Source organism: Pseudonaja textilis, chromosome 2 (assembly GCF_049901715.1).
Source record: "Pseudonaja textilis isolate UNSWEBS1 chromosome 2, rPseTex1.2, whole genome shotgun sequence".
In the NCBI taxonomy this organism is placed as follows: domain Eukaryota; kingdom Metazoa; phylum Chordata; class Lepidosauria; order Squamata; family Elapidae; genus Pseudonaja; species Pseudonaja textilis.
In genome coordinates this window covers 248,193,265-248,218,416 of record NC_141991.1, presented here as the reverse complement: position 1 = coordinate 248,218,416, position 25,152 = coordinate 248,193,265, and the positions used below count along the sequence as shown (strand labels likewise).

The 25,152-nt window shown below is 42.6% G+C and overlaps 1 protein-coding gene and 1 long non-coding RNA gene across 5 annotated transcripts in view; one reads left to right on the top strand and one right to left on the bottom strand.

Annotated features, from left to right (window-relative positions):
• The window catches only part of ST8SIA5 (ST8 alpha-N-acetyl-neuraminide alpha-2,8-sialyltransferase 5), a 47,715-nt gene that overhangs the window by 8,133 nt on the left and 14,430 nt on the right, over window positions 1-25,152 (bottom strand). Inside the window, exons 2-7 of one of the 4 annotated variants that reach the window (XM_087927539.1) lie at window positions 15,132-15,239; window positions 11,080-11,172; window positions 9,821-9,865; window positions 9,251-9,337; window positions 7,541-7,685; window positions 495-607 (exon numbers count right to left, since the gene is read on the bottom strand). In XM_087927539.1, the coding sequence (XP_087783665.1) occupies window positions 495-607; window positions 7,541-7,685; window positions 9,251-9,337; window positions 9,821-9,865; window positions 11,080-11,172; window positions 15,132-15,239 (591 nt within the window). The remainder of the gene's footprint in view (window positions 1-494; window positions 608-7,540; window positions 7,686-9,250; window positions 9,338-9,820; window positions 9,866-11,079; window positions 11,173-15,131; window positions 15,240-25,152) is intronic. The other 3 variants (XM_087927540.1, XM_087927541.1, XM_087927542.1) reach the window with 3 other exon arrangements.
• LOC148127451 (uncharacterized) lies at window positions 1,612-9,255 on the top strand. The gene is made up of 3 exons (XR_015742416.1): window positions 1,612-1,839; window positions 7,610-7,825; window positions 9,129-9,255. It is a non-coding gene; the product is annotated as an uncharacterized LOC148127451 (long non-coding RNA).

The window sequence follows — 25,152 nt, the reverse complement described above, 5'->3', positions numbered from 1 at the left end:
AGAGGTGGTATTTGCCAGTTCTCTGAACTACTCAAAATTTCCACTACCAATTCTCCAGAACTGGTCAGAACCTGCTGAATACCCACCTCTGCATTGGACACACAAGGAATTTGTCTTCGGTGCATAAGCTCTCAGTGTGCATAAAAAATACATTCATGAAGAATTGTAAGATACAACACTTAGTGATAGTCATAGGATACTAAATAAGTAATCAAATCATACTAGGAAACTAAATAAAACAATATAAATGTAAAGATACAAGCAACAAGGTTATTGTCATAAGTAGAAAAGGTAATAGGTAATAGGAAGGATGAGAAGAATAATAGTAGCACAGCCTTAGTAAATGGTTTGACAGTGTTGGGGGAATTAGTTGTTTAGCAGGGTGATGGTATGCCAGGAAAAACTGTCCTTGTGTCTAGTTGCTCTGATGTGTAATGCCCTATAACATCGTTTTGAGGGTAGAAAATGCAAAGGATATCATGCTAGACAATTACCGTAAGACAAAATCGGCACCATCAATCTCCTGGCCACATCCGCTGTTCTTCAAAATTCCTCCGTTTCCAACCACTGCACATTTCTTAAACTGGGAACGGGAATAGGGCATCTCCTGGAGCAAAGCAGAAGCCGAAAAATGGGACCAATTCTGGGAAAAGTTGCACACGTTTATCCCAAAGGTGCTGTGATGACCCGGGGCACGGCACAAAGGCAACACAGTCCAATAAGCAAGAAGAGTCCCCTTATTATCTCCAACTTTGCCCACAATGTCCAGGTTATCTTTGGCTGGAGAAAAACTTTCCCAGGAACAGCCTTTAACTGTAGAAAATTCAGTCCAAAACAAGGTACACACAAACTGTAACTTAAAATCCAAACAAACCAAACTGAAGTGATGAGCTTGACAGGGCAGGAGAAGGAATTTCAGACTTGAAAGCACGGCAAAACTCACGCAGTTGGGAAGACACCAGGAGCACAGATAAGCATCCGCAATACAAGATAAATTCACGTTTGCTCCCAACAGCTTGCTGCACGCAGCTTCCCTTTTATATAAACTATGTTCCCAGCTGCAGCTAATGAAGGGAATCAGGGCCCTTTCCTCCCCCATAAGCCACTCAACTCATGTTTCTCTCTTCTCCGTTCCTCCGCAGGGAGGAATGGAGAAGGGAGCAATGTGGCTTATGGGAGAGAAAAAGGCCCTGATCCCTTTCATTAGTTGCAGCTGGGAGAACAGGATATAAGAAGGGCATTTGCACACAGCACCTTGCTGGAAGCAAAGCGTGCATTATCTTTGTCAAGGCTTATCTGGGTTTTGGCGGCCTCCCAACTGTGTGTGCTTCGTTATCTTTTGGAAGTCTGTAATTTATTATCCTGGCCTGTCGTATTAATTACTTCAGCATGGTTTGTGTTGGTTTTTTTTTAATTTCTAAATTATCGGTATTTGGGTTAGGGCTGCATTTCTTCCCTTTGTAGACTGTTTTTTGGAAGAGTTTGGTCTCCAGCCCAGGATAACTGGACATTGGGGGCCAAGTTGGAGGTATTAAAGGGAATTTATTCTGCTTTGGTGACTTTGTTATTTTTGTGCCACGCGCCAGGTCATCACACTTTGTCATCCTGTCTTGCTTTCCAAGGCTGAGCTGACAGTCTCTCTGCAACCTTGTCCAAGAAGATCTGTATGTTCCTTTGCCACCAGGACTGCTTAAGTGGAAAAATTCAGTCCTTTGTTAATACAGAATATCTGCCAGGGATGTGAGCCAGCTCTTTGAAGCTTTCAATTGGATGAGACCATATATGTATGCTCCCAAGAGAGAAGTCCACATCTGATCAGCTGCATGTAACATCAGCAAGGTAGACTGGCTTCTATTGACTGTTTGACATATTTGATGTATTTTCTTTGGTGTCGTTCTTTATTGAACTTTTATTGGAAACCATCCCTGGCTGTCTCTTCTGGCAGCACATCAGACAGAGAAGTGCATCTGAAAAAGGAGAAGGCTTCAAAAATGTTAGCAAAGGGTTTTCTGCCCAGTGGCTGTGTGGGTGTGGCCATGGTGGGCGTGGCCTAGTCAGCTTCCCGCACCACGGGGGGGGTGTTTGCCCTCCCATGCTCCAGAGGCTTTCCTCAAGCCTCTGGGAGGGCAAAACGGCCTCCCGGGCTCCGGAGGCTCTCTGGAAGGTGGAAACGAGCCCATTTCCAGCCTTCTCAAACTTCTGGGAAACCTGTTTTTTGCATTCCATGTGCTCCCTGCACTTACCTGCATCCAAAATGGGCTGGGTGGGGATTCCTGGGTGGGGCGGGGTGGGTGGGACCAGCCAGGAGTGGGATTTGGAACTCCAAACTGCACAGAATCTTAGCTAGGGGCTCTCCCGAAACCCTGAAAAACCCATAGCATCCCAGCCCTGATTCTAAAATAAATCAAAAACCAGGCACATCTTTTCTGAGGAATCTTGTAGGTGGGGGGGGGGGTCCTTGGTGGTCTCTGAGCTTAGTGCTTCTCTTGCAGGCGTTTCGTTACCAAACCAGGTAACTTCATCAGTGCATTAAGGTAAGTAGCACAAAGGATACTATCTGGTTTGGTAATGAAAGGTCTGGAAGAAATCATCAAGCTCAGAGAGCAAGAAGGACCCCTCATTTCAACTCTGAGCTACAAACATTCTCTTCTATCAGTAATCTTGTAGGTGCTTTCTGCAGCTGCACCACAATCTTAGGAAAAGATGTGGCTTGCCTCTGGAAATTGTGGGTACTCCACAACTGGAGGTTGAGAAGAAATTAGACAACCATTTGTCTGAAATGGGGTGCTAAGGACAGGTTCCACGGAGGGTGGTTTTTCCATGGGCAGGGGTTGTGGTTTCACATGCTGCCTGGATCCCACACATGTGCAAATGGGTCTTGCACAGCCTGGTTGGGCACTCCTGGTCTAGGGTCTCCAAGGGGGTTGGAATAGAAGACCTCCAAGGTCCCTTCCAGCTATGTTGTTGTGTTATTCCAGTTTAAGATGTTGCAGGAATTCCATTAGCAATCCTGCAGATGCCAAACCCTATTTGAGTCTGAAACCAAAATATCCCAAAATACCCTTTTAGTTTTATCGTTTAAATTCCCAATGCAACCTTCCATAACTGACACCTGCCACATGTGTTGAACTGTGATACCTATCAATCATCCAACATCTAATGCCAACTCCAGCCAAGTTGGGAAAAGATGTTTTGAGCCATGACACTCCTTCTGTGGAATGTGTTCTTGAACTCAACTGTCTATCTTAAGAGTCATTCTGATGCCTTATTATTATTTTTTAGGTAGTTACGGTAGGAAACCAATTTGGAGTAACCATTTTTTTTTTTTTTGTAAAGAAAATTTAACTATAGGTTTAATAATTTCTAAAAATATTGATTCTGGATTCTGTAAAAATAAAATTTAAGAGTCCCCATGGACTTGAAATATGATTTTGAAATTAAAATCATAAGAATCCTTCTCATGGGAAAACGCTATTGATTTGAATTCTTTTTTAAAAATGATAGAATGGGACTTTGAAACTTGGATACTAGAGGGAGCCAGAAGGAATTACAGTATAGACCAGTGGTCTCCAACCTTGGCAACTTTAAGCCTGGCGGACTTCAACTCCCTGAATTCCCCAGCCAGCTTTGCTGTTTTGTATGCTGGTTGTAAGTTGGCTGTAAGCTGGAAGTTGTAAACTGGCTGGGGAATTCTGGGAGTTGAAGTCCCCCAAGCTTAAAGTTGCCAAGTTTGGAGACCCCTGGTGTAGACCACAGTTAAAAGATCCCAACCAAAGTTGATTTACTGATACAGAATGAAGCAAAATACTTTAACATTGGATATATTGACAAATATTTGTGAACCATAGATCCAGAAGTTAATTTTAAAGAGTGCCTGCTATTCTATTCTGGCTGTGTATAAAAGAAGAATAAGCTTTTGTCAGACAGGATTAATACTGAACTGGAAGTAGATTTAAAAGTGATAGAGTACAACAGTTATATGGAAAAGGCTATTATACCAGCTGGTATCTTAATAATTAAAAGGAATATACAAATAAATTAAAGAATAACCTAGATAACAAGTTCATGTTTAAAGGCTTTAAAAACTTAACGTAATTCAGAGCACTGTGTGAGTGCAGCCACTGCTCAAGAAAGCTGGAATTTAAACATTTTAAAAACCCATAATGTAACAGCCAGTATGAAACCTGCTCGGATTGCATGCATTCAGGTAAACCTATCTAGAATTTTTTAATTAGCTATTCAGGTGAATTGGGAACTGTCAGGTCAACAGAACTGAACGGAACTGAATTGAATAACCTTCAATGTCATTTCCCTGATTTTGTACACAGACCTGAGAGGTCGATGGCATTAAAAGGGAAATTTATAAGTCATTTGCTAAATATAACAAAATGGAGCCTCTGCAGTAAGAAAGAAAAAGACAACAAACTTACAGGATTAAGATTTCATCTCTGCTGCATTTGATGTCACAATACTGGAAAAATAATTGCCTGTGACCTTGGTGGTTGATGATATCAGATTAAGAAGCGCCAAGATTTTGACTCAGGGGTGTTAGAGAGCGGCTGGCTTCTTGTATACACAGAAAGATCTTACAATGCTACTAATATATGCATACAGGCAGTCCTCACAACTCTTCATTTAGTGATTACTAGCAGGATACCCGGCGTGCTTCGCTACGAAACTATGTGATCGGGCTTAAATTTGGGGGGAGGAAAATAAGTGGGGGGAATTCTGCCTCTGCCTACCAGCATCCATTGGTATTTATCTGGCTAGCGTCCTGTCAGTGTGTGAGAGAGTTGAAAGCTGTTTAGAAAGTGAAACAGTATTTGCTGTGTGAACAAGGAGACAGCAAGGAGCCTAGGCGTGGCTAAGCTCAACTGTTTTGTACTAAAGCTGCTTGCTGCTGTGAAACTAAAACTGAAACTCCTCTCTGCTTGTGTTTTGCATTTGGAACAGATTTCTTTCCAGGTGGGGAAGGGCAGTAGAACTCCTTAGCATCAGAGCGTGTTAATAATAATATAGGAAATACTAAGGCTCTGATGGTCATTTCAAAAAAATCCTTACTTAGCAAGCACCTAGAAGCCAAGAGAAACATATGTGCCAAATTTCAACTTTGTAGGCTTTATGGTTCTGGAGATTTTGTGATGATGTGTGAGTGCTTTTTCACTATATATATTCAAAATTACAACAGCACTGAAAAAAGTGATTTAAAACTGTTTTTCACACTTATGACCCTTGGGTCAAGGCTCCAACAAATGCAGTGATTCCCTTAACAACTGTCGCCAAAGAGGTTGTAAAATGGAGCAAAACTCACTCAACAACTGTCTCATTTAACAACAGACTTTTGGGGCTCAATTCTGGTTGTATGTTGTGGATTATCTGTATAAGTAATGTGTTTGCAATATAGAAATAAATGTGATTTTAAAAAAATAATTAAAGCATGCATGGTGCAGGATTCATGAAAGAAAATACTGTAAACAGTCCATTAGGGCTGTGAGGTTAACATAGTAGATTGTTTACAGGCAACAAGCAGGTGGCAAATTTAATATGTGCTACATTTCTAGATAATCCTCTGCACTCCAAGAGATGGAAAAATAAACTTGCCTATCTCTACCCACCCAATTAACTATGGAGGCAAAGATATTATTCAGGATATTCTGCCACAAGGTCAACTGTGATGAAGGTAATAAATGCTTTCCCTGGGTAGAAGAAATCTAGAACCTAAAAGGCAAATGGCAGAGAAAGTCTGAGAACTGAATGGCTAGATTCTGGAAAATGATTGGAGTTATATAACTCAGGGGTCTTCAAATTTGGCAAGTTTTAAGTCTTGTGGACTTCAGCTACCAGAATCCCTCAGCCAGCCATGATTGAGCAATTCTGAGTTGGCTGAAGAATTCTGGGAGTTGAAGTCTGGCAGAATGGCTGGCTGGGGAATTCTGGGAGATTTAAGACTTATGGACTTCAACTTCCAGAATTCCTCAGCCAGCCATGATTGAGCAATTCTGAGTTGGCTGAGGAATTCTGGGAGTTGAAGTCTGGCTGAATGGCTGGCTGGGGAACTCTGGGAGATTTAAGGCTTAAGGACTTCAACTTCCAGAATTCCTCAGCCAGCCATGACTGAGCAATTCTGAGTTGCCTGAGGAATTCTGGGAGTTGAAGTCTGGCTGAATGGCTGGCTGGGGAACTCTGGGAGCTGAAGTCCACAAGTCTTAAAGTTGCCAAGTTTGGAGACTCTTGGTATAACTCACAGAGACTTTGGAGGGAAAAGACAAAGTAAAATTCTAAATAACTTCAAAATGAATACCAAAGAGGTGAGAAGCAAAGGAAATACATTCTTCATAAGACGATAGATGGACTAATAAAGTCCTGGTTTAAACAATCCACTGTTTGGTAAGTAAATCACAGTAGGCTGGGGTCACACACTACACCAAAACAATAAATTCCATAATCATGTGATGTAGAGTTGAACTCCACTGGTAAGCTAGTGGATCAAATCTCCCTTCAGCTACAAACTGATTCCATGGCCTGATTTAAATTATGTTGATTGGCCATTTTCCACATGGGTAGGATATCACTCTGATGCTCTGCTGTGCTAAATATAAATTATGCTGCCTATCTCTTGATACGCAGGGACGAGATGGCAGGTGGCAGGCTAATCAGAACAACCATGAAGGAAAATCACAGCCATAGAAAGTCAACAAAACTCACTTACTCATTTCTCCCTTTTCATAGCTGCTACGAAATCCAGGCAATGTCTTTGCATCCAACCGCCGGGATCAGACCTACAGGCATCCCTCAACTTATGACCACAATTGTGCCCAACATGTAATGTGGCTAAGTGAGAAATTGGTTCAGTGAGTTTCGCCCCATTTCTTGACTTTTCTTGCCACATTTGTTGAGGGAATCCCTGCAGTGGGTAAATGAGTGAAATGAAACTAGTCCCTCGCTGACTTGGCTTGTCAGAAGATCACAAAAGGAGAGCAAATCACGTGACAAATCACGTGATCACAGAGAATCCTGCAACGTACGCAGTGGTGGGATTCGAATTTTTTTTACTACCGGTTCTGTGGGCATGGCTTGCTGAGCATGGTGTGACTTGGTGGGTGTGGTTTGGTGGGCGTGGCAGGGGAAGGATACTGTAAAATCCGCATTCCCTCCCCCTACTCCTGGGGGAAGGATACTTCAAAATCCCCATTCCCTCCCCACCCCACTAACCTGCTTTCCAGCTCCATTCTCCTGTGCAGGGCAACCAAAGGAGACCCAGCCAATCAGCTGGGACTCAGGAGGCAGAGAATAGATGGGGGGCGGGGCCAGTCAGAGGTGGGATTTGCCAGTTCTCCGAACTACTCAAATTTTCCACTACCAGTTCTCCAGAACTGGTCAGAACCTGCTCTGGTCATAAGTCTGAAAAAACGGTCGTAAGTCACTTTTTTCAGTGCCATTGCAACTTTGAACGATCAGTAAGTGAACTGTGGTAAGTCAAGGACTACCTGCACTTATGGGCAATTCTTTTTTTTTTTTTAAGTCAACAAAGGCACCACACCTTAGGAAACATTCGGAATACTTCGACGTTGATATGGAAAATTCCGCTGGTATCCACTTCATATTTCAGGTCTGTTCCCAGGGGTGTGTTCTTTTGTGTGGTGAAGAGGAAAGCTGGTGCACTGCAGCATCTGGACAGAGTAGACCTATGTGAAGATGCAAAAAGGATACACATGAATCGTGGTGGCACAGTGGTTCGGATGCAGTATTGCAGGCTAACTCTACTCACTGCCAGGAGTTCGATTCTGACCGGCTCAAGGTTGACTCAGCCTCCCATCCTTCCATGGTAGGTAAAACCTTAGACTGTCTACTATTGACCTTACCCCTTTCCTAAGAGGTCTATAGGGGGCGTGCATAAGCGCACCAACGTGCCTACCGTCCCTGTCCTATTGTTTATTTTATATTGTTTTATTTTTCTTATATGTATCCATGTATTCATAACTATGTTTTTACTTATACCTATTATCTTGTAAGCAATTGACGAGTAAAAATAAATAAAAATCAAGGGCAGATGTCTGACATTAGGTAACCCAATTTCCTCCTATCTGGTGTCTCTCAGGACTCCCAGAATTCTAAAACCCAGACTATCTCAATCCCAAAGCATTTAAACCTGCTATATTGGAGATGCGGCGGCCTAGAGGTGGAGCTCTCACCTCACAGTCGGGAGGCTGTGAGTTCGATCCTAGGTAGAGGCAGACTATTTCTCTCTCTGGGCACAATGCGAATATTATCTGTTGAACAAAACTCCACATTGGTGACAGGAAGGGCATCTGGCCAGTAAACACTGAACTCCATTCAGTTGCCCAAAATCCACCCCACAAGGGATTATGGGATCATTAAAAGAAGATGATATGTTGGAAGGAGACATAGCTTAGAGAAACCATCATCTGAGGAACCATCATCTAATTTAGTGGCTTGGTCCTGTGATAAAGTATGGTTTATTGAACACATCACCTTGGCTGGGTCACTGTTCCTATATAGCAGCGGCAGCTAACCTTTTTCAGGTCCTGTGCCGATAATTCCACGCGTGCTCGTGTGCTCATGTGCCAGCACCCAGAAGGCAATGCGTGCTGGGCCCCCACCCCACCCCTGTGCATGTGTATGCGATCCCACCGCATGCCATACATCTGTGCATTCGCACGTGATCCACCCACCATACACCGTGCACCTCTGCACATGTGCGCATGTCTCCCGCGCACCCCCGTGTCTCCCCCTCCACTGTGCATGCGCACCCGATACCCAACAATCAGCTCTCAGGCGGCAACGCACACACATTCACAGTGGGGCTCTTCTGGACGAGTTCTCGTGTGCTGGCAGAAATGGCTCAGCGTGCCACTTCCGGCATGCGTGCCACAGGTTCGCCAACACGGCTATATAGTCTGGCTGGTTTTAAGTAAAACACAGCCACAGTGGTAGAAAAGAATGAATGAAACGGTTTTTAATTGTTTTCTGAATTTTCTTTTCCACTTCTCCTTCTTTATTTCTTTTTTTCTCTTTCACATTTATGCATGTGTTGTCTGTTTTAATTGTAAAATTAATAAAGTTTTTTTTTTTTTTTAAAGAGAATTAATTTATACTTCTCCCTGCAGCTGAGAAACAATAAACCTGGAATCAACGATTACCCATCTTCGCTGTCAAGATATAGATTGGGGCTAGGGCTAGGGACTGGATCAGGTTTTGTAAAATCTCTTAAAGTTCACCCCCCTCTTACTTGAAGAAGTTGGCCTCCGTAATATTCAACTCCCACTTGCAGATCTGAAGGTTCTTCCACCTTTCAAACAATTCTGTCTGCCTCGCTCTAAAACAGGCAGAAAAAAATGGTCACCTTAGAGCTGAATTCCAAACGCAGCAGCATCTACATCCCAATTTGGACAACAACAACGCAACCCATCATCCTGGTCAAGGAAGAGAGTCTCCGTGTGCGCGTTTGTGTCTACACACACACACTCAACACACATTCTTCCGAAGCAAAGAAAACCACAGGATATGGAATATATGCGGAAGAGCCGTGGTGGCGCAGTGGTCAGAGTGCAGTACTGCAGGCTACTTCTGCTGACTGCCGGCTGCCTGCAATCTGGCAGTTCGAATCCCACCAGGCTCAAGGTTGACTCAGCCTTCCCTCCTTCCCAGGTGGGTAAAATGAGGACCCAGATTGTTGGGGGCAACAGGCTGACTGTGTAAAACTGCTTAGAGTAGGGCTGGAAAGCACTGTGAAGCGGTATAGAAGTCTAAGTGCTATTGCTATTGCTATATACATATACATACATACATACATACATACATGTGTGGGTATCCCAGATCCTGTGGCTTGCTTGGCTTCTTTTGCCTGTCAAACAAAAGAATATTCTGATCGCAGGCTTGGCAAGAGTCAAGCTTGCTGATTGGACACAGGCAATTGATGGCTTTATTTATTTTAGGTTTATTTTATTTTATTTGTTTGTCAAACATGTACAAGATGACAAGTATAGCTATGAACATAAACAGTCCCACGTCCAACCTTTTTGTTTCTCTGTCATTCCTTGGAAAACACCTTCCTGACAATCTTGTCTTCAAGACCTTGCCACCGGTTCCAGAAAAGCTAACAATCCCAGCTGATGCTGGGTGAACGCTAACTCTCCTGCAAGTTGGAGCAGACTAGGAGCTGACTTACACCTGCTGTTGGTTCAGAGGTGGGATTCAAATTTCTTAACAACTGATTTGTGGGTGTGGCTTAGTGGTCATGTGTCTTGGTGGGTGTGGCTTGTATGTAAATACTGTAAATATTTACGTAAATATTGATTTTTTTTTATTTTAAAAAAGAGCAACTTTTACCCAAAATCAGGCAAAGCAGGCAGGCAGATTGAGTTGCTTGCAGAACCACAGATTCATTCAGAGATCTACCTCTCTGCAATCTGCTGCCTGAGTCTGCACTGAAGAATAGAAGCTTCAGTCCTACTCCTCAGGAAGGTTCAGCTCTGCTCGCAGGCCACTTCTCCCCGTCCCCCCTCACTGTATACCACCCCTGGCTGAGCCTCAAGGAAGCCTCCTGGTTGAAGGCAAAGCAGTCCAACAGCAATTTAGACGAGCTAGAAAGCAAGAAATCCGTCGATTTCCTGTTTCCTAGCTAATCTAAATCATGCGCCGCAGCTGATAGTTGGAACAGCTGATCATTGGGGGGGGGAGGAAAAATAGCAACTTACCAAAAATTAGGCAAGGCACAACACAAGCAAGTTGGATGGCGCGCGTGCGAGATAAGGAGGACTAGGCAGGGAGGGGAGGGGCCAGCCATTAACACGATTTGCTGGTTCTCTGAACCGCGCAGAATCATGATAACCGGTTCCATAGAACTGGGCTGACCAGGTAGAATCCCATCCCTGTGTTGGTTCCACCTCACTGTTACTCACCAACCCTGACAGGAAAACCTTACACATTCTGAGCATCGCTGCAAAGTGTAAATTTGAAAACAACCTATTCTGGACCAAAAAAAAAAAAGGCTGGATTTTGCCACACCCTTCGGTCAGTGTTGCCCAGGACAAAAGGAATGAACAGGTTCCTACTTACACCGTCAGAACCTTCAGCTCCATTATTTCCCGCCTCAGATCCAGACATTTTGTAGAGTTGTAATCAAAAGGTCCGTCATAATATTCAAAGTACCTGAGGAAGAACAAATGAGACACACACACAAAAATGAATGCCAGGTCTCACTGCTTCTAACATCCTCTTCACACAGCTGGCTGCCCTTTCCAAAAATGTTTGTCAGCCCATCTCATAAGTCCCTTTCCTCTAACTGTGGTTTGTACAGCATATGCAGTAGGCCTCAAAAAAAGATGTTGAGAAGAGCAACATAGATGATTAGGGGACTGGAGGCTAAAACAAGAATGGTTGCAGGAATTGTTTAGCTTAATGAAAAGAAGGACTAGGGGTGACATGATAGCAGTCTTCCAATATCTCAGGGGCTGCCCCAAAGAAGAGGGAGTCAAGCTATTCTCCAAAGTACCTGAGGGCAGGACAAGAAGCAATGGATGGAAACTAGTCAAGGAGAGAAGCAACCTAGAACTAAGGAGAGATTTCCTGATAGAACAATTAATCAGAGGAACAGCTTGTCTCCAGAAGTTGTGATCCAACACTGGAGGTTTTAAAGAAGTGATTGGACAAACATTTGCCTGAAAGGGTACAAGGTTTTCCTGCTTGAGCTGGGGGTTGGACTAGAAGACCTCCAAGGTCCCTTCCAACTCTGTTTCTCTGCTCTTCCATTAATGAGGAAACGGACAGGCTAATGAAGAAACAGACTCACCCACCCACCCAAAAAATGCAGCAGCTTTGTTCGCACGAGTTCTTCCTTTGGTTACGGAATTAACCCATGTTCTGAGTTTGTAGAATGACCCAGAACCATAAGCTATCCAATGTTTTAATGCTGCAATCCCCCCAGAATTGTTTCTATATAAGATGGGTGGCAAAATACACTTAATCAATAAATAAGTGGATAAATATGGGCTGGATCGAAAGCAAGCAAGAACCCTACCCAGGTTCAGCCTACTCTGGAAAACCCACTCTGAGGTCTTCATAGGATGAAAGCTGGTGCTTTTATAGTCCTGACACAGATAACTGGTCTATAGATAGTCCTCAATTTATGACCTCAATCGCACCAAAATTTCTGTTGCTAAGCAAGGTAGTTGTGTAGTGCATTTTGCCCCATTTTACGACCACTCTCGCCATGGTTGTTAAGTGAATCGGTGCAGTTTTAAGTTAGTAACTCAGTTGTTAAGTGAATCTGGCTTCCTCAGTGACATTGCTTGTCAGAAGTTTGTAAAAACGTGACCACCAGGACCTCTGCAACCATCTGAATTTTGATCGGGGGGGGATGCTGAAATGGTCATAAGTATGAAAAATGGTCATAAGTTGCTTTTTCAATGCTGTTGTAATTTCAAACGTTCGCTAAACAAATAGTTGTAAGTTGTAAGGACTATCTGTATTTGTTCCTCGAAAGACTGGGGAAATCTTGCCTTGAAGAATCTGGTTTTGTATATTTTGTATATTTTTCCTGTCAGTGCAATCATGTTTAACTCTAGCTGTCAATTAAATTAAACAGAAATCAAATCAAATATTTAATTTTCCAAATTAATCTGCTTTTCTTTTAAGCAACTGACAGAAATCTGAACAGCCCAGCAGCCAAAACGTTTTACAAAATGAATATTGGACCATATATTTTAAGAAAAGCAGCTGGCACAAGGGAAATCATAACTGAGAACCCCAGACAGTGATGGACAAGTAAAGAGAATTTTGTTCCTTATGGCTCACTATCTTCAATTTAATTTCTCTTTTTCCTGCATGAAGCTTATTAAATATACAAAATTGCAGAAGTGCCAATGAATGGATGGTGCCCACAAAACAAAAATAATCACATCAAATTCACCTGTGCATTGGACAAAAGATTGACAAGCTATATAAATGTCCAGGAACAATCAAACAGCTACACTAAAGTACAATTCTGATGTACAGTTAAAAGTAAAGAATGCCTGAAATGTACGTCATTAACAAAGCAATTCCAGAAAATTCAACCAGATAGCCTGAAATCTGTTTTCCTTGCAGCTCTGTCAGGAAAGTAAAACAATCTTGAAACTTTTACTGCTCTTTAAGCGCATGGATGCATGGATAAATTCAAACAGGATCTGACCCAGGTACCCTGCTTCCACACATTTTTAAACATTCATCCCTCTCAGAAAACAACCGAGCATACACCCCTATTCAGATGCACTTATTTTTCATAAATATGCAAACCCGGCTTGCGAAAAGTCTGGAACACTATAAGTGGTTTTTGACTTATAACCACTCGTTTAGTGACTACTCAAAATTAACAATGGCACTGTAAAAAGTGACTTAGGATTGTTTTTCACATGACAAGCAAGGTCACTTAAGAACCATGTCAACTAAAAAAATTTTCATTGGTCTTTTTAGCTGCCAGAAGAAAGGGAGTGGGGAAAGTAGCGCATCCCTTAAATGTTTCAGATAATTGCTAGGCAGCCAAAGCTGTTGGCACGCAAGACTATTACTGGAGAGCATGATTGATGACTCTTGGCTATGGAGGTGTCCCATTGGAGAATAGGAATTATGATACACCCAGGGGGTGGGGGGAAAACCAGGGTCAAGGGTGATAATGAATTATGTAACTTAGAGTTGGCTGCACCCAGGAAACGCCGACATGGTCACTCCTAATAAATTATTTTTTTTACTCTGAGGGATGCGGCTAGAGACTTATGATTTGAATGGGGGTGAATGTCGGAGCCTTGACAAACCGTCTTGCTAACATAGCAATTGCAGCGATTCACTTCACAAGGTTATAGAATGGGGCAAAACTCACTGAACAAACGTCTCATTTAGCAACAGAAATTTTGGGCTCAATTGCGGTCGTAAGTCGAGGACTACCTGTATTCCACTTTCGTCAGCTGAAAAGGACTTTTTGTTCTGACCCAATCCCCAAACACAAGAAAAACCCTCTGTAGCTGAAGCAATGTTTCCTTTATTAGGAGCGCCAGCAACCCCAGCAAAAAAGTTTGTCTTTCACTGCAGGCTAACAAGTCTGTCTGGCAGGCGAGGTGAAGAGTTGTGTGCCACACCTATTCGTCCCCACCCGCTGCCTTTTATCCCCAGAGCTAGGGTGGGGCTTCACTAGCAGCAGTGGCTCTTCCATCCCAAGGACCGGCCCATAGATTTCCATTGCTCTCCTCTCCTCTGCCTTCTGCGCATCCGAACATCAGGCACTGGGTCCAGCTGTTCCTCCTCTTCCTCATCAGCCACCTCCAGACCTGGGGGCTGTTGATTCTTCATCTGAGGACTGACAGCTGGCCCAGGCTCGGCCTCTGTCTCTGTCTCTCTCTGTCTGCCAGTTCCATTCCCTCTTCCCCCTCTCAGGTTGCCCTGATGCTAGCCCTGACTCCCACGCCTCCTCCCCTGGTTTGGCTACTGGAGGGGCCGGCGGCCGACAGGCCAACACTTTTAAGGATTAAGGTGGGACCTCTCTTTTCTCTACATTAGGAGAGTCCAACCTTGGCCACTTTAAGAGTTGTGGAACGTCAACTCCATGCTGGCTGGGGAATTCTGGGAGTTGAAGTCCAGAAATCTTAAAGTGGACAAGGTTGAAGACCCCTGCTGTCAGCGTTCCAGAAAACCTCCACTCCAACGAATAACTCCAAGACTGACATCTTCTCAAAAGTTCTGTTTTAGTTGGCTAATGAACTGGCACATCTGGGGAATCCCGAATCTGAAAGTTCTGGATTTCCTTGCAATACGTAAAAACTACAAATCCACCCCCTGTGTCCATCATCGCATCAACATGCCCCAATCACCATCCGTTCCAACTTGAGACGTCCTCTCACCCAGGTGCAGAAATTACATGACCTTGACTTAGAAAAAGAATGTTATTATGTCTAACTACATACACACCAAGAAATTCCCCCCTCCCATTTTTCTGATCTCAATATGGCTTCCAAAGGGGGACACCTGCTCTGCATGGAAAGGATGTGCCACATTCACGAGTGGTGATGCCTTCCTGGATGATCTCAAGGGTCTGTTGCAGGATCTCACCCTTCCAGGGCTGTGCCCTCCAATCTCTGTACCTGCTGCCTGCGCCACTTCCACTCCTCAGAGCTCCGCCATCCATGAAATTGGAGCTGTTGGTCCAGTTCGCCCGTTCCTCATCACTCTGCCAGCTAAAGTGCGGCTCACTAGCAAAGAAACAAGGCAGTTGGTATCTCACATCATTATTCTGTCCTTCTCAGCATCGGCTACATCCAGGTAGTCCTCGACTTACAACAGTTCAATTACTGATTGTCCAAAGTGACAACAGCACTTTTGTGACCTTCTGACAAGCAAAGTCAATGGGAAGGCCCGACTCGCTTAACAACCGTGTGAGTAAATTAACAACTGCAGCGATTCGCTTAACAACCATGGTAAAGAAAGGTCATAAAATGGAGCAAAACTCACTTAACTGTCTTGCTTAGCCATAAACAAATTTGGGTGTTCCATTGTTGTCGTAAGTTGCGGACTACCTGTAAAGTCAACATAAAATATTTCCCAAGACAGGGGAAACCTGAATCCTGCGCGGATGGCTGGTGGACTTCAGTCAACCTTTTTCAATCAACATTAATCCGGGAAATATGTAACAGGCAGTTCTTTCCCCCGTTTCTAGCGCATTTAGAAGGACTGGATGAAACATTGCTAAAAGGGGACAGTGATGACATGGCCACAGCTCACTGGCCCTCATGGATATTATGGTCTGGATTTGAAAATCAAGAGAGTGAAACGTAAACCAGCTACAATCTCACCTGAGTCAGGTGGGTTGCCTCTAGCCAATCAGCTGTCTGTCTGTCTCTGTCTGTTTGTCTGTTTCTCTGTCTATCTATCTATCTATCTATCTATCTATCTATCTATCTATCTATCTATCTATCTATCTACCTACCTACCTACCTAATCTCTCTCTTTCTATCTCTAATCTCTCTATGTATCTGCTTACTATCTATCTCTCTATATATCTCTCTTGTCTGCCTGCCTATCTATCTACCTATCTACTTACCTTCCTACCTAATCTCTCTCTTTCTATCTATGTATCTACTTACCCCACCCTCTGTGTGTGTGTGTTTATCTCCTGTCTCTGTTTGTCTGTCTGTCTGTCTATCTACTATGTGGGAGCTTCATCACTGGAAGCTTTCAAGAAGAGACTGGACTGCCATCTGTCAAAAATGAAGTAGGGTCTGCTTGGGCGGAGATGACCTACAAGGCCCCTTCTAACTCTGTTAATCTGTATCTCTATCCATCCATCCATCCATCCATCCATCCATCCATCCATCCATCTATCTGTATCTGTGGGGCATAAAATAGATGGATAGCAGCAATAGAGATATATGAAACAACACATAATAATAGCGTAATATAAATGCACATAGGATGGGAATGTATTGTCAACTTTGTAAGGTATAAACCAGTCAGTGCATACTTTTCTTCTGAATTTTGCAAATCCTAGAGACGCTCATTTTATGTCAACATGGAAGGAAGTGATTAACTTTTCTTAGGCGCAAATAATGCTTCTCACCAATAGGACCTCAGGGTGGCAGAACTCAGTGGCATTTGTTATTGGCAACACAACGGTGCTGCAAAACTGCATCCGTGCCCTCTCGTTCTGCCAGCCATTTCCTTTGCAGTGGTTGCCAACTCTTTCCCACGAGCAATTATTAGAAACAGGTTGTGCATAAAAGAGAGAACGTGTTTAGTTTTGGGCTGAGAACAAACAGCCCACATGAAACTTTCTATCCAAAGACTTCAGGTGGTGTGCTCTATCTCAGATACAGATAGTATTCGACTTACAACAGGTCATTTAGTGACCGTTTGAAGCTACAATGCCACTGAAAAAAGTGACTCATGACTGTTTTTCACACAGTGAGCCATGGTGGTGCAGTGGTTAGAGTGCAGTACTGCAGGCTACTTCTGTTGACTGCCAGCTGCCAGCTGTTCGGCAGTTCAATCCTCAATGGCTCAAGGTTGACTCAGTCTTCCATCCTTCTGAGGTCGGTAAAATGAGGACCCAGATTTTGGGGGGCAAAGGCTGGTTCTATAAACCGCTTAGAGGGGGCTGTAAAGCATTCTAAAGCAGTATATAAGTCTAAGTGCTATTGGGAAGGAAGGAAGGAAGGAAGGAAGGAAGGAAGGAAGGAAGGAAAAAGGAAGGAAGGAAGGAAGGAAGGAAAAAGGAAGGAAGGAGCCAGGGTGGCATAGTGGTCAGGATGCAATACTGCAGGCTAACTCACTGTTCACTGCCAGGAGTTCAATTCTGACCGGCTCAAGGTTGACTCAGCCTTCCATCCTTCCAAGGTCACTAAAATGAGGACCCAGATTGTTGGGGGCAAGAGGCTGACTCTGTAAACTGCTTAGAGGGGCCTGTAAAGCACTGTGAAGCGGTATATAAATCTAAGTGCTAGTGCTATTATGATCGTTGCAGCATCCCCATTGTCACATGATCAAAATTCAGACACTTGGCAGCTGGCTCATATTTATGACGGTTGCAGCGCCCCTGGATCACGTGATCCCGCTTTGAGACCTTCTGATGAACAAAATCATCAGGGAAGCCAGATTTGCTTAAACAACCGTGTGACTAACTTAACAACGGCAACGATTCACTTCAACTGTGGCACAAAGATTGTAACATGGGAGCAGAACTCACTTAAGAATTGTCTTGTTTAGCAACAGAAACATTGAGCTCAGCTATTGTTCTAATTTGAGGATTGCCTATATTTTCTTTTACCCCAGAAACAAAACTTAAAGGAGACACAAGTGCATCGCTGTTGTGGTTAGCCCGAAGCAGGTGCGGACGGCTGAGGAGAGCGAGGACTCAGATGAGGGGCCAGGACCATTAGGGAGCGGACTGCTGCCTTCAGAGATTATGGGGGGCTGGCAGCAGCGACGAGGAGGTTCCCCTGTGCTAAGTGCATGTGCGTGCAAGATTGCTCGGAGGAAAAAGCAGCTGCAACAGCACGGGTGACTCGCGAGTAAGGCTGCAAGGTAATGGCCTCTCCTTCAAGAAGATAGAAGCCAGCTGTGAAACGAACGTACTTTGCAGAAGGCAAAGACGTTTTGAAACTCCAGCCTCGTGGACATTGCAGTATCTTAGTTGGTATTTGAAGACTCTTGTGTTGTAAAATATTTCTTATTTTAGTTATTCTCGGCAGCCTCGCACAGTTTTGGCAAGGCTCATGCTTATCAAAGTTAATTAGTTTGCAGCAGCCTTTTAACCGGGGATTCGTAAGAATCATTAAAAGGTTTCTGTTCCTTTTGGTTTGTGTTTGTTTTATTGGACAAGGGTTTGGGTCAGTACAATCGCAGTCCACCTCATGGCTAATGCAAATTGTACACGTAGTCCTTGCTTAATAACTAGCTGCTTGGCAATTGTTCAAAGTTATGACGGACTTCCCCAGAGTTACTTATGACCCAATTTCAAAGTTCCAATGACCGCACCAATGTATCCTTATGATTTATATGGATTGTTTCCTAGTATGATTTGATTGCTTTATTGTACCCTACGACTATCATTAATTGTACCTGATGATTCTTGACCCTTGACGAATGTACCTTTTCTTTTATGTACGCTGAGAGCATTTGTACCAAGACAAATTCCTTGTGTGTCCAATCACACTTGGCCAATAAAGAATTCTATTCATGTGACCTGCAGTCACATGATCACATTTTGGGGGCTTGGCTACCAACACATACTTATGGATGCTTATTGTGTCCCACAGTCATGCGACTAACAATTTGTGGTGTTTTTTTGCCAGTTTTGGACATTTATTTCCAGTTTTCAGCAAAAAAAAAAATCCATTCATAAAAAACCCAAGTTCGCTTAATGACTATAGAGTTTACTTAACAACGGAAGCATTCACTTAACGACTGTGGTGTATGCTTAATGGCCAGCTCAAGAAATGTTGTAAAATCACATCATGACCTTTTAGCAACTACCACAAATTATAATTCTAGGCTCAGTTATGGTTGTAAGTCAAGGACTGAATGTATATCAGCCCATTTCAAGCCCATACTTTTCAATGATTTGCGCATTTTAAATGCTGCCACTCAAAAGAAGTTTCATTTCTTACAAAACCACGTTTTGAGCCTGTAGCTGTGTTCCCTTTCAGCCTGTAGCTGTGTTCCCTTTCAGCCTATCTAAAAACAGTCACAAAATGGAGGTGGAGTCGAAATACAGCCGTCTCACAAAAATATGTGACTGCAAACATCATTCACCCAGTATCCATCCTTAATTTTTTTTTATTTTGCTCAAAAAATTCACACAGCAAAGGAAGAACTACATATAAAAATGCAAACGCCTTCAAGTAACGTCAGGACAATCATCGTCTTCATTTAACAACTCCATAATCCCTTGCGGGATGAAGTCTGGGCAACTGAATGGAGCAAGCAGAGTGTTTACTGGCCAGATGCCCTTCCTGTCACCAATGTGGAGTTTTGTTCGGCAGATATATTCTCAGTGTGCCCAGAGAGAGAAATGTTTGTCTCTACGTAGGATCAAACTCACAGCCTCCTGATTGTGAGGTGAGAGTTCCATCTCTAGGCCACCACACCATTCTTAATGTCAGGACAATCTAACAATTAAATTCATACGATAAGTGAGGTACATCACTATTCTATATTTTATGTTTTATGACACGATCTGTGGAGAGCAGCAATTAAGCTTTTGAACAGTGATGAAGTATGTCATAGAACTGCACAGCCGCTATCCAGATGAAATTGGAGACCCTAACGCAAACTTGTAGTGTTTGAAATATATAAATGTATTTTAGATTTAAATTTAAAGGGGTCTTTGTTATCAGCCAGAGAGAAACAACACAAGATAGTTAGAAACACAGGAACATCAATCGTGAGACAAATGTTTACAATATACACAGAAGGAAAAAGGTGGGGAAAAGGGGAAACGGCCCTTTTACATCCCCAGCAACCAATCACAGCGTAGATCATCTCACGCATGACTCAGCATTCTCGAACTGCGTGAAGTCCTCGGCTTATGACCACCATTGAGCCGCCCAACATTTCTGTTGCTAAGCGAAACATTTGTTAAGTGAGTTTTGCCCCATTTTGCAACCTTCCCGGCCGCGGTTGTTCAGTGAATCACTGAAGTTGTGAAGTTAGTTAAGTTGTTGCTAACAACTTACTAATTCACTTACTGGTTGTTAAGTGAATCTGGCTTCTCCCATCGACTTGGCTTGTCAGAAGGTCACAGAAAGTGATTGTGTGATCTCAGGACGCTTCGAGAACTCATAGCTGTCTTTCTGTTTTGTTTTGTTTTTCCATCCTTGCTCCTTTTACACAAAAATGGGAAAGAGAAATTAGCACTGCCTGCCTGCAAATCACACATTTTACCTGTGAGCTCCTGAGCAAAGGTTGTGAGAAATAGCTGAGTTTTCACCTATCACTTTAAGGCAGGCTAATTTTATAATAGCATTGATATAAGAGTGTGTGTGTGTGTGTGTGTGTATGTAAATAGATAGATAGATAGATAGATAGATAGATAGATAGATAGATAGATAGATAGATAGATAGATAGATAGAAATGTAATTTTATAATAGCATTGGCATATAGATAGATGTAGATGTAGATATGATAGATAGATAGATAGACAGACAGATAGAGATAGATAGATAGATAGGGAGGGAGGGAGGAAGGGAAAGAGAGAGGTGGAGAGAGAGAGAGAGAGAGAGACAAACTGGCCTGAGTTAACTGAACTGCAGAAGACATGGCAGGCTTAAACTTAGTTTTATCCTTGAAAAAGTTACCCAACTATTTCTGCATGTTCCTTCTTTCCTATCTTTAATTGATCCATACAGGTAATTCACAACTTACTACGGTAATTGAACCTGAAATTATGCTCATAAGCTGTTCTGGTTGTTAAGTGGGTTATTATGTGATTTGAGGATGGTTTTTTGGGGGTGGAGGTCATTAAGCCAGTGGCACTCATACCCAAAAGCGATGGTCATTAAACAGCTCTCACAGATATTTAGCTGCACTGATTCTATATTTTAAGTTCTTGTTCCAACTGCATTATTCTCCAAATATTGTAACTCTTTTTTTTTTTGTCTTTCAAAATTTTGATTTTTGACTTCTTCATTTCAGCTTCAACAAAGATGTGTAATCTGTCTATTATTTCAGAAGAGACTGGACGGTCACTTGTGTGAAATGGTACTGGGTCTTCTGCTTGACCAGGGGAGGTGATCTAGAAGACCTTGAAGATCCCTTCCAGCTCTGTTCTGATCAATCAATCAACTGATATATCACGGAGTAACTTATTTGAAGAATGGTCTATTTGAAGCTGAGTGCTATGGCTGTGCTAAGTTGTAATATAATTTGCTTGGTTTTGTTTTAGCATGCTGTATGAACCTGGGTTTAAACCAAATAAGAGATAAACAAAACAATTGATTGTGTGGCTGAATAAATGAGATAGATAGATAGATAGATAGATAGATAGATAGATAGATAGATAGATAGATAGATAGATAATTGATAGATGGTAGATAGATAAATAGATGAATGGATTGATGGATAGTTAGATAATTGATGGATGGTTAAAGGATGGATGGATGGATGGATGGATGGATGGATGGATGGATGGATGGATGGACAATGATTGATAAAGGATGGATGGATAGATGAATGATGGATAATAATTGATAGATGGATGGATAGATGGATGATTAATAAATAGTTGACAGATAGTTGGACAGATACAGACAAACAGACAGACAGATAAATTTCAAGCTGTCCTTTAGCCATGCAAGTTCCTTGAATGTTTCTTCAAGAAAAATAAAGCAAAGTTATATGGAGTTGATAAAATCAAAACAAGAGATATGAAATCCAAAATTTAAGGGTTCACAAGTGTTGGCAAACTACTGAAGCGGAATATTTTTTTAAAGTTAGCCTTCCCAAAGCACTGCAAGTATAAAAAAACAGCATTCTTTTCCTCTCTGTCTTTAAAGGTAAGAAGAAAAAAGTTATGGCCCAGTTTCACTAAAATACAATCTTCTACCTCAATGGTCCCCTCAACCATTTTTTTAATAGCCAGTATTTTTCACATTTCCAACATCTGCCTTTGGCACGGGACCGTTTCACAGGAATAGCCAATGTTTTGACAGAAGCTGGCAGCAGACTTGAAATTATTTTTAGTACGTTTTCTTTCATTGTGTCTGTGTTTCCATTTGCTCATTCCTCAGTAGGAAATCTTGAAGAGTTGGAGGGCTATTTTTTCCCCTAAAAAAAGATCAGTCATGGAGGTGGAGATGATAATACGTACCAGGTGAAGAAAACAGATGGAAAATTTGTGCTTGGAACTCGCAGCCTAAGCCTCTGCGGGGGATATTGTATGCACCGTGACCTCATGTTATATAAATAATGGGAATTTTGATCTTTGCGTCGTTTGGGTGATGCTGCCATAACATGTGACTTTGTCGTGGCTTTTAGCACATAGAATGACAGAGATGGGAGGGACCTTGAGGTCTTCTAATCCAACCCCCTGCTCAAGCAGGAAACCTTATACAATTTCAGACAAATGGTGGTCCAGACTCTTCTCAAAAACTTCCAGCAATGGGGCACCTGCAACTTCTGAAAGCAACTTCTTACAAATGTGTAAGAAGTTGTTCTGTAATAACTTCTTACAGCAGTGTGCAGCGGCTACCCTACCCTACCCTACCCTACCCTATCCTATCCTATCCTATTCTATTCTATTCTATTCTATTCTATTCTATTCTATTCTATTCTACTCTACTCTACTCCATTCCATTCCGTATTTTCTATTCTATTCTATTCTATTCTATTCTATTCTATTCTATTCTATTCTATTCTATTCTATTCCATTCCATTCCATTCCATTCCATTCCATTCCTATTCTATTCTATTCTATTCTATTCTATTCTATTCTATTCCAAAGATAGATAGATAGATAGATAGATAGATAGATAGATAGATAGATAGATAGATAGATAGATAGATAGAGTGAAAAGGGAGGATGGAAGGCTGAGTGAACCTTGGGATTTGATTTGATAATCTCACAGTCTTTGCGGGATTTGATTTGATAATCTCACAGTTTTTGTGGACAATCAATTAAACATGAGCCCCCAGTGTGTGGCAGCAGCCAAAAATGCCAATGCCATTCTAAGTTGCATGAACAGAGGGATGCAACCAAGATCAAGGGAGGTACTAATACTACCCTATACACCATTTCTGACAGATGGGAGTCCAATCTCTTCTTGAAGAGTTTCAAGTGATAGCGCTCCTACAACTTTCGAGGGCAACTTCTGTTCCATGGGTTGATTGTTCTCACTGTCAGAAACTTTCTCCTTATTTCCAGGTTGAATCTCTCCTTGTTCAGTTTCCATCCATTATTCCTTGTCTGGCCTTCAAGTGCCTTGGAAAATAGCTTGACCCCTTCCTCTCTGTGGCAGCCCCTCAAATATTGGAAGACTGCTATCCTGTCTCCCCTGGTCCTTCTCTTCACCAGACTAGCCATGCCCAGTTCTTGCAACCGTTCATATGTTTTAGCCTCTAGTCCCCAAGTACCAATTTCTATTCTTTCTCTTCTCTAAAACTATTCAACACTCCACCATCCCCAACCGTAAAGCCAACTGAGAATACAAAATAAATATCACGTACATAAAAAAAAAAAAGAATAGAAACTCTTTTAGCAGGAGAATAAACCTTCTGAGAAAGCGCAAGGCAGATTTTACTGTTGTGGATCAATTCCTGTAAACCACACTAAAGGTTTTTCTACGGTATTAGAAGAGTGACCTCAAGGTTAGAACGAAACAATTAAAATTACACACACACGCACAGCCTTGGTGGAAAGGGAATATTGTGCTGACACCTTTGGCAGTTTTAATGCTTACTTTGCTTTTTATTTTGTGAAATCAAAGGTGTGGAGAACGAAGCTCCACAAATTCAGAAGAATTCAGAAGAAAAAGTTCCGGTCAAAGTTAGCTGAGGTGCTGATCTTTGGGAATTCTAGAGTGGGGATACTCTCCGTGTCAAATAACAGGGTAACTGAGTTGTAAGAATCCTTAGAGGTCTTCTAGTCCAACCCAAGCAGAGAACTCTATATCATTCCAGACAAATGGCTGTCAATGTTACGGCCTGCCAGTGGCCAGCAGAGCTGGCAGCAGATTCGGACAGTGAGGAGGTTGAGGAGGAACACGGGCCAGTCCCAGAGTCTGGGGAAGGCTGTGATGAATGCTCTGCATCGGAGGCAGAGATGGAGCCAGGGCCATCTGATAGTTATCAGCTGCCTTCAGAGTCTGAGATCAGTGGGGCAGAAGAAGAGCTGGAGCCTGTTCCCAGTGTGCGCATGCACAGAGCTGCCAGGAGAAGGGAACAGTTAAGGAACAAGGGTCAACTCAGGAGTAAAGGCTCTGGTGGACGGTGAATGGCCCCTCCCATAGGGAATAAAGAGGAGCGAAAGGGGTGTGGTGTTTGCAGGAGACAATTAGGGTGAAGATCAATTAGGGTGAAGATTCATTGGGGTGAAGATCTGTTCCTGACTTCTTGCCAAGTCATTGCTGCTACAGCATGGCATTTGGAAGATATCGGCCTGGCAACTCTCCAAACCTGATAAAGGTCTGTAGTTGTGAAATCTCATGAAAGACTTGTTTGCCGAGACTTCGCTGGAGAGGAATTCACTGTAAACTAAATAAAAGGGGTTTTATCGGGACGAGGAGTCTGTTTCATGATCTTGGGAAACCTAGGTCAGAAGAGTCAAACCTCTTCTTTAAAACTTCCAACATTGGAGCATCCACAACTTCTGAAGGCAAGTCATTCCACTAATTAATTAGAAGAATTAATAAGGAATTTTCTTAGTTCTAGGTTGCTTCTCTCCTTGATTAGTCTCCATCCATTGCTTCGTGTCCTGCCTTCTGGTGCTTTGGAAAATAATTTGACCCCTCCAATGCAGGGAGAGTGAACCTGACATCACTAATCAAGGGTAGGTGATCTGTTCTTACCACCTTTTTCACTTCATTAAAATCTGAAGGAACATGAACTAAAGGACGTGGGGACAGAAATAGGAAAGAGCAGAGGCCATCCAATTGAAGCAGTGGAGACTCTTT